The following is a 10,169-nucleotide window of genomic DNA, read 5'->3' as shown; positions in this document are numbered from 1 at the left end:
TCCACTGTGTCTAGTGTAATTATGGCGTAATTTACGTCAAAAATCCATTGCACACTATTTTTTCCACCGTAAGAGCTCGAATATTGTCAATTAACAACTTTCTAGAAATCCGTTTGTTTATCTCAACGATTTCTCTGACGTCACCGAAAACTGTCAATTCGCGGAATAGCAAGCCTCCTTTCTGTGAGCCGTGCACATACATACACACGCATACATGTAGAGAGAGACACGGTTAAAATTTTGTTTCGTTCGCCTATACAGAAGGTCAGAGTTGTGACATTTGGTTTCGTTTGGATTTGATGTGCTGTCCCCCGGGTAGCTTAATTGTAAATATGGTGTTGTCGGTCGGTCAAGTTATCTATTTTCATAAAATTCTCACTGTTGACTTTAGCAACAAACTTTTTTTTCGGATTTGCTCTTTGTTAACGGTAGTTTTGTTGGCATCCAAGATATTTGAGAATGGTGAGGGGCGAGTGGTGAATAAAGTGTACGATTGTTTGCTGCAGTTGCCTGGCGACATATTTGTTCTCGTTTATATGTTATTGGACTTGGTATACCTGGTAATGAAATGCATGTGGGGGTTTGTATTTAGTTGAGTTGGGTTGGGCGAGAATGAGTCTATAAAGTTTGCTTTACCTGTTACGGGTTGCAAAGGCACGTATTGCGATTCTGTGTAGTATCACAGACTAACAGACATAACACTTAAAAACAAAGCTTCGGCCGCTTTAACGGTCATTTTAAATATATTTGTAGTTGGGACTGTGGTCACATTTGAAATTATGGCGCCACTGTCATATGAACAAGCATACGGGGGATAGACCACTAGTGAAAAATTGCTCCCAAACCTGAGGGGTAACCTTCCAGTAAATGAGTGTTTGGGCCGTGAATAAAAGGTGGAGCTAGTGTTCTGGGAAAATTGTCGGATCGATGTTTTTTGAGGGAATTCCCTCATAGTGTTATGTTTGTTAGTCTGTGGTAGTATGTTTGTGGTAGTTTTGACGGAACTGTTCAATGAATGGTATACTTACGGTATGTTTGTTTGCATGGTGAGATTGACGGAGTCTTGGCTACGATAGCGAGTGCTTAGAGAATCGTTGGTGGATGATATATTTCAAGTTTTTTTCAACATTAAATTTAATGTTCTTCTACTGTATCGATTTTGTTGGCAATTTTCGGCAAATTTAAGACTAAGAGAAACGAAAGCAATGAAATTGAAAGACGGATAGATATTCTAGAGTGAATCAGTTATAAACTTAGAACGGAAAACTAGGACTAGGCAGGCTCATATGGACATGGTCGAAAGGAAAATGTGAAGAATCCTTTGCCTTCTGCTAAGTAGGAATTGGGCGTTGCACCCAAGTCTACCGCATGGTCATTGATAGAACATAACTCATCATCATGTTTTACCGCCGGCGAGACCTCTGAGCATGTGGAAAAAAAGAAAACCTTAAAAAACGATCAAGAATCTGAGGCAAGCAAGTGGTTACCAAACAAAGCTGAACAAGCCTTTGATCCGAGAGAATAAGCTGAACAAGAACTGTTCAAGCCATTGTCCAGCTAAATTGATTGTTGGGTATCGCAATGCCGTAAAACACAAAGCGAAACCGAACATGCAGAAGAATAAAAAGCAGATACCCAAGCCTCATAGCGAAAAAATTAAGAGTAATGCATTGATCATCGGTGTGAATGACCAAATGGCATACGCTGAGCTCCTTCGCAAAGTGAGAAGCGAACCGGAGTTAAAACTGTTGGAGGAGAATGTGGTTCGAATTGGAGAAGGACCTTACGATCAAGAGCTTAACCGTTAAGATGATCATCGAAAAGTCGTTAGGCGAGAAAGCAAATGGAAGTAAGGGCTCTATCATACGTAACATGATACGGTGGAGTTCCGGAACCTGGACAAGATCACTTCAGAAGCCGAGGTGAAAAGTGTTTTATGAGATGCGCCAATAGTGATCCGGATGAAGATGGAGTCGATACAGCTTTCTTCGACTATAACTATAAAACTGTTGGAAACAGGTCGAATCAACTTCTGGTGGTCGGTGCGTTCATTGACGATTGTTTTTTGAGTTACCAAGCTGTTGGAGAGTTGGCTCCGGTCATCAGATGAGAACGAGCAGAGATTTGAACAGATCGGATCTGCGTAAAAAATTCATGGACAAGGGACACATTGTAACAGACATGAGAAGCAACCAATGTGTAAGATCTGCACAAAGAACGTCAAGAAAGACCATATGACGAAAGGTGTCATATGCACAGCATACAAACATGTAATGGAGAGCTAAAAATGATGGAGGCGACACGACTACTAAACCTCAAACTGGCGACAGTCGACAACAGAAATTAGAGACAACGTTACGATCTTTGCGGAGCCGTGTTGAGTACCTACCGATAACAAATCGGCACCCCCTAGTTGAACGTTAGATCACTTTCCTCGAATGCTAAATGGGCTTACCGGAGAGCTGATCGGACAAAGACCGGTAGCCTTTAGGAGAGATTTCATTGCTTGGGCAGTGGAGCGGGATAAGAGACGCACCAACACAATCATATCGTGTTTCGGTGACGGAGATCAGAGGACCGGTGACGACCTTGGGAATGAGCCCCGATAAACTGAAGGTTATCGTGCAAGGGCTCTTCCCGGAACACGATCCAATGATATCGTCGACTGTACCGTACCGACGAAGTAGCACGAATTATCATAGCAGTAACAAAAGTATCCAGCGAGGAAAAAGGCGTCCGGACTGGATGACATCCTTAACATCGCTTCCCGTACATATTTTGAAACGTGCTCCAGAATCAGCTAGATGAGTGACTACCTGGTTACTGATACTGCCAAAACTATCTGGTAGACCTGTGCATGGAGAGTGATCACGGTCTTTTGAAGAATCAGTTCGGATTGCGGAAGCGAAATTCTACGGTAGACACCATTTGGTGAGTGATCAAGGAAGTCGATAACTCAATATCGTGGTAAATTGTGTAGTGTTTAAGATAGAGGTCTAGATCGCGATCACCAGCGCGTGTTGACAAGCCATTGCTGAATCATTGCATGGAATGAGGATCCCTAGTGACCCGGGTAGAATGTTGGGGTGTTGTATCCAGAATCGGAGTCGAATATACAAGACGAACAGGGGACAGAAATTGGTTGGTATTGTGGCAGGAGTCCCACATGGTGGAATAGGTGGAAATATTGGCGATGAAGGCGATTGACATGGATGTAAAATGGATGCATAGAGCGAAGCTACAGATAGACCACGTAGTCTTTACTGTAAAGTGCTGTCAGGGACTACGTCATAGTCTCGACGTGGGTTGTGATGATCGACGATCAACTGAACTTCGACGCCCATGTCGCCATCAATCCTTTGGCTACAATCATACCGAAGGACGACAAGCAGACGCGCCTTCTGCGGAGAAAATCATCCCCTATGCTGAGATTTGGTGGTGGCTGTTTGGGTTGCAGCGCTGGAGATACAGCGGAATCGAGTGAAGCCGAGCAGCACATTTGGGCTCTAGGAGAAGCGAGTCGTGAGTACGCGCAGAACCATTTCATCAAAGGCAGTTCGTGTTATCTCTGGAATGATCCTGATATTCTAGCGGAGGATAGCGAGCGGTATAAACGGAAGGCCGTCGGATAATGGCACATGAACACACAGATTCGTACCGGTTTTCTAGATCTAGGTAAACAGGAAGTATGGAGAAATAACCTTCTACTGACGCAGTTCCTGGCTAGTCATGGTCAGAGACCTTCTGCCCAGTATGTGCAGATAACGAGGAAACAACGGAGTATGTGTCAGTCCAAGATTCGTTTTTTTTTGCTTTGTCGAGAGTAGATCAGATATACCAATTCTGTCTGAGCTCCAGAGATAGTGGAGAAACGAGTTACCGACACAAACTAGCCGGCTGTGTAGTCATGTTTCTTGTATTTGTACCGATAGGTTAACATCGCTCAAAAAATGTTTGTAATGGCCTTGCGTAACGTAGTAGGCTCTGGTTAGTACAAACGTATAGTTCAGGTTCTAGTAGTTTTGATACTGCGCCCTGTTCGGATTATTAAAACGTTAGAAAACTCCTTACCCAGAGAGGCCAGCAATAAACAGCCATAAACAGTATTAACCGAAGACGATTTCTAATGTGGTTTTTGTTTGAAGCGAAACTGAGTCAGTTTCTAACCCCAACTGCTGTCAAAATGTATGAACTGACAGCGGTTGGGGTTAGAACCTGACTCAGTTTCGGGTTCAAGCGAAATCGCCATAAGCCATAGCAACACCCTACGTAGAACGAAGCCCTTCATCGACGTTCCCACACTCTATTGCTCGAGTTTACACTTGTTCTCCCTAGTCAATTTGTTGTGCAATAAAATACAGTTAAACGAATTACTAGTTGTTTCACTTTTAAAACTTCTTAGTTAATGTTAGGAACCTACGCCCCTTCCCCTCCATGGAGCTATTCTTGTCGGACCGTTACATACCCGAAGAAAGCCTATCGACCAACATCGTTCGCCGTTGTCGCAGCGGACGCCAGCGACGAATACGTGGACGACAGTATCATACTGTTGCTGGCACTGATTTGCGTCGTCTCGGTTAGATTATTTACAAGCGACACCGACGGAGTGATTTCCGTAACGGACGTCGCGACGGATCCTCTCCGTTGATGCGAGGTGTGATTTGTGGTATTAGTAGTCGCAGTAGTAGTATTATCATTATTAGTAGTAGTAGTAGCAGTAGTTGTCTGCACCGCCGTAGTTATACAAAATATATCTCCCCGGCGAGGTTCTGCACTGACGCAGATGTCCTCACTCGGTGTCGTAGCCGGTGCTGCCGCGGCCGTCGTTCCCGACGTCGTCGCCGTTGACATCGAGTTGGACGATTGCGAGGAGGAGTTCAGCAGGTAGATCATAACCGTATGCTAGCATTTTGGTTGAAACGTATTCCGATTCGGGAGCAAGCAAAGGATACTCAGTGCCATTACCATGTGCCAGATCGAATGGACAATATGGTAGTTTTGTTTGGTTTGCAGAAATGCATAGCAAATGAGACCGATCATGACGAGGACACTGCCCACGGGTAGGAAGAAGGCTAGGTACCCTCGGGACGGGAAACACTTTTTCGTCTTACGGCAACGCAGGCCCCAACTAACGGAGATCAGACAGACTCCCGTCAGAGCCGGAGCTAGGAACACCCACAAGGACTGCTTGTTCAGTTCAGTACCAAAGGCCAACAGAATTGCACCCAGCATGTGCAACAGTGAGACGAACTGAGTTCTCACGTTGGACATTGCTATCAGCGTAACCCAGATGGCTAGTAGACCACAGTAAAAATCACAGAACTGCAGGACACCGATCTTCACCAGACAGAAACTGAACTCTTCCTCACCCGAGTCACAGGCATGGTAAAACGTCGAAAAGAACATCGCAAAGAAGTAAATAATAGATTCAGTGTAGTATCCACGTTTAATCGCAAAGAAAATGCTCGGTAGAAACAGTAGATTAGACAAGGTCAGCATCAGTGAAGCAAGCAGAATCGATGCGCTGGATGGAACCTGCGAATCTTCTGTACAATCCCAGCCGCGATAATTCCGCAAACACAAGCACGTCGAGAAAACGAATCCTCCCGACATGTAGTGATAGCAGCGACCAAAACGGCCACATCTACCCGCTACACAAGGACTGGATGATATCGTGAACACTACACTACCATTACAAGCACCATCGCCGGCCACACTTTGCTCCGTAGCAAACTTGTGATGAACCTCAAACTTTCTCGCCATTTCATCCGAATGTTCTGTACACTTAGCGTCCATGATGCACTCCTTGATCTTGAGCGTTTCCGTCTCATTCAGACTAACCAAACACGCATCCTCTTCTAAACATTTCTGGTAGAACTTGGACGACTCCGCGCAAGAGCACGGTTGCCTCATATCCAGCAGAACGTCCCGATATTTCCTAATAAACTCCTTCACACTATCGATGATGGTCACCCTAGCTGCCGTTTCAGCGCTTTGACAGAATAATCCCATCGTCACGAACCATCTGCCCGGTTCCGGAAACGGAATGTGAACCAAACCGGTGCTGGCATCCGAGTCGGTATTGTTGATAATAACGGCCGCCGGAAAGGTATGCCTCGCGTAGGTGCACTTGTCTGGCCAGGTCGGCACTCCAGGCTCTCCCAGGCGCATACAAACGATCACCGTTTGATTGGTCCGATTGGCAGACTCTTTGCCAGCACCCAAAGCCGGCGTTGCGGTTGTACTCGTCGTCGTTGTGGTGGTAGTGGTTTCCTCTACAAAATCCTCCTGCACATCGATCAGCTTCTCGGCAACCACCCCGACGTGGTCATTGCTATTGGCCTGATGAGCATCGATCAGTGCGCTCTTCATATCCTGACGCATGGCAACCGCAAAGCTTAGCGTTCCTCCGATGTCGTAGACATCGTTGACGTCGAATTTCATCAACGCCGGAGTGTCCGCGCTGAGATTCAACGTCAGCGGGACGGTTCCGTTGATATCCGGTAGCAGATCGTAATCGAACATGAAGAATTCGCGGTACGTTTGACGAAGCAGCGGGTACTGATCGAACGATCGACGCAGATTAGTTTTCTCGATGGTCGACTTGATCGGTTCCGTTGTTGGCATGTTGGAACGCTCTTCATCCTCGACCAAGTTGAAATCCATTTCTATCACGTATTCCAATTCCATCAAATTTGCATCGTTGCGACTACTGCCATTGACCGAGGACCGATTCGAATGCCCCTCGTCGCCAGTTAGGAAATCTAAATCGACATAGTGCCAGGTACTTTCCTGTGGATAAAAATCGATACTGACAGTTCCCGTTTGATTGGGACAGAAGATCGCATTTTCCAGGTAGTCCTTGTGCGTTGGCGGTGAATGTGCCTGGACGAAAAAGCTGACATCGTTGCAATCGTTACAAGCTTTGGTAATCTGCAAGCGCCAGGTGACGACTGTTATATCACCGGGGACGAAGAACTTGTAGCTTCTCGGTTCGGTCTGGTTGGTACCGAGTGTGTCGCGGTGAGAGTTTTGAGCGTTCAGAATGGTTGGCGTGATGCTTGCCACGGCCATTTCTGACATCAGCAGTGTCTCGCAGGATGGGGCCAAACCTGGAAGAAAAAAAATGGAACTTGTAGTAACACGACAATTAGGTGTACTAAAGAACTGTGATAAAAGTTATACAATGAAAAAACTCAACACGTCCACTTCATGTGGGAAATATATGGACAAAATTTGTAAATTTAATTTAATTTATCAACTAGGTACGTGACATTCACACGAATGACAAACATCTGAAAGCTATTTTACACTAATACAAGGCTGTATGCAGAGAAATGTTTACCTGGGAGCATTCTATACTGCTTGGGAATTGAACGCTATTTAACCCTTATAGGCGTAGAATGTTTTTCTATTTTTTCCGTGTTATTTAAATGGTATGACTGGAAGAAGCTGAAATTCATTGATATTTCAAGAAAGTAGGATAAACAACCATTTTTGCCTATTTTGCTATGGAATGGCTGTCGCACTATTCCATCAATTATGCTGGATACAATTGACGGATTGCGAATAAATTTAAATCAACCAATATAATAATAAAGATGGCCTGAAAAAGGTGTAAAACTTCAGTTTGAATCCAACGAAAACTTTAATCGAATGCCTCAATTATCGCCCTACCATTATTTGAGCCAATGCGTAGCTAACGTCCTTCAAATGGGTATGTTGATAATAGAAACAGAGTAAATATTGGCCTATTACCATTTTCTAGCCATTTGAAATGAGTTTTTACCAATACATCTACCTTCCCCGTTGCTACGAAACAATGCGACTTGTCTTGTTGTACGGTCTTGCATCACGTCTTCACTTTGCTATAGAAGAGAGCTTTTTTCGCTATCCGGCCCGCAGTTCAGTGAAGTAGGCGTCAGTGTGTGTGGTCCCACTGCTCGTTCTGCGGTATTCTAACGGTACCGTTACGAGTGTGTATGTTCGCCCCGTCTCGAGCATGTAGACAATTTTAATCTGCGCGCGACTTTACTCGCTTACGGTTCGTAGCAGCGTCGGTTGTATTCGCGAATAAAAGTGATTTTTCCTCGGGGAAAAATTATGGAATGGTGGAAAAAAAAATCGTCGGTTCGCAAGTTTTTTTTTGTTCAGCAGTGCGGATTAGCTGATCAAATGTGAAAGTATTTTCCATTTTCAAAATTTAAAATCAAGTGCGTGTGGAAGAAAAATATCTACGACTGATAAAACGTGTTGGCTGTTTTTTCTAATGTGGCCTAAATCAATGAAGAAAGATAGTGGTGCCATTCTAAATGGGTAAATGCTCCCCGGAGAAAGTGAAATGATGATTTGGCGTAAAACAGCGAAAGCGAGTTACACCTTGTGAAAAGTGCAGTGCTGTCTGATATTGTTTTGTGCGGGAGATCTTCATCGAAAAATGGCTACATCGGCAATCGAACTACAGATTGGTAGGTTGTTTTATAGTTGAATTAATTTCATCGGATAAGTTACGAACTTTATTGCTTCTTACTATATAACCCGCAAGTTCTGGAGAAAAATATACTAATCCAAAATGATTTCCTATAAATTAATCTATAAAGCGACTCAACCTTCAACCGAGATATTGTCATTTCTCATTATTATTTAACATATTTAAGAAACAAAAAAAAACGATAATCATAATTGCAACAACAGAAATTTTTAACCATTTTTGGTTCTAATTCTAGAATATCATCCACATTTCCAATAAGATTTGCAACAAATAATCTTTTTGGGTGTTGCTTTGTTAACTAAACATTTTCGTGTACACCATTGAATCATACGCACTCCCAAACACGCACTCACACCTCAAAAAGGAAATGGTTGTGGCAACCATATACGCTTACCTTGCTGCTCGATCCGTTCATTGTTCGGGTCGGTCCAGCTGATGAAGGCCACGGCGAACCAATTGCCCGGATGTGGCCCATCTATGCTCAGGCGGCGTGTTATGCTGTCGGATTTAAATTGTAAATTGTGTATCTCGAATCTGTCGGACGGAGAACATAGAGAGAGAGAGAGGGGAGAGAAAGAACAAACAAAGCGAGACAGTGAATTAGTTGGATATGATTGCAGATTTCAGCTTACGTTGCTGTAATTCACTGTACGAGAATGGCAATGATGTGGCTGGCAGATATGCGGGTTTCGGTGGATAAGGTTCTCGACCTGTTGGAGCTGTCATGCCAACAACGCAGAATATCAAACGTTTGCAACGTTTGCTACGATGTTGCCAAACTGCGAAGTAGTCAAAGCGACAGATGGCTCACATATGGATCACGAATCTAGGTTAGAATTGTCTTGTCTAGCAACAATAATGAATTTAGAAGAAAAACCTCAAAATTGCCAATCTCCGCTATGGAAAATGGGTTTGCTTCCGTATCATTGCGGTTGCTTCGTAATCGTTTGATCCAGTTGCTTTACTTCAAACTTGAATTGAAGTGGCATAGCGAAATACAACGACGGCTCAAGTACACTGCCGTTCTCTCAATTGTTTCGACAGTTAACCCAGATACTTCTATTTCCCAACCAGCAGTGCCAAGTGCATGCAGTCACAACAACTCAATTCAACATGAACCGCCCTTTCCAGTTCCCTGCCTGGTTGCCTCTTCACGCAAATCAGCATGCTGGAATCGTTCTTCCACGCCAATCTTCACTCGGGTGATGACTTTTGCGTGTTTTTGTGGTTGTGCCTGTATGTGCCAATGTGTGCACCACTTTTATTTGGTAACTTTTTTATGCAAACAGTGTCTTCCCGTTTCTTTCTCCGACGTTCTTCCCATTCTAACATTCATCTGCGTATAGAGGAGTACAGTCAACAGGACCGGTGAAGATATAGCGAGTACAAAAAATATAATAACCTGGCACAAAACAACATTACCATCAACGAAACGGCGATTCAGTGATAGAAAATTCCGACTAGCTCTCATCTCACATAGCATTTCCTCTTCCTTTTTCCGCCCGGAACGGCCGTCAACCACAGCCAAGGCAACAATGTCCGTTGTAAATTGAATACAAACTACCCACTCCGAGTTGCATGGGAATCAGCGTGGGATTTACCTGTGTGTATTTTGATGAAAATTTCACTCAAAGAGGCACTATAATTAGATGGAATTTCCGCAACAAGTAAGCAGAAA

At 44.1% G+C, this 10,169-nt stretch overlaps 1 protein-coding gene across 1 annotated transcript in view; it reads right to left on the bottom strand.

Moving 5' to 3' along the window:
* Positions 1 to 1,001: 1,001 nt before the first annotated feature.
* The window catches only part of LOC131676953 (uncharacterized), a 171,149-nt gene continuing 161,981 nt past the window's right edge, over positions 1,002 to 10,169 (bottom strand). Inside the window, exons 3-4 of the mRNA XM_058956401.1 lie at positions 8,886 to 9,025; positions 1,002 to 7,112 (exon numbers count right to left, since the gene is read on the bottom strand). Of these exons, the coding sequence (XP_058812384.1) occupies positions 4,903 to 7,112; positions 8,886 to 9,025 (2,350 nt within the window). The 3' untranslated portion in view covers positions 1,002 to 4,902. The remainder of the gene's footprint in view (positions 7,113 to 8,885; positions 9,026 to 10,169) is intronic.

Source organism: Topomyia yanbarensis, chromosome 1 (assembly GCF_030247195.1).
Source record: "Topomyia yanbarensis strain Yona2022 chromosome 1, ASM3024719v1, whole genome shotgun sequence".
In the NCBI taxonomy this organism is placed as follows: domain Eukaryota; kingdom Metazoa; phylum Arthropoda; class Insecta; order Diptera; family Culicidae; genus Topomyia; species Topomyia yanbarensis.
This window is presented reverse-complemented; position numbering and strand designations above follow the sequence as displayed.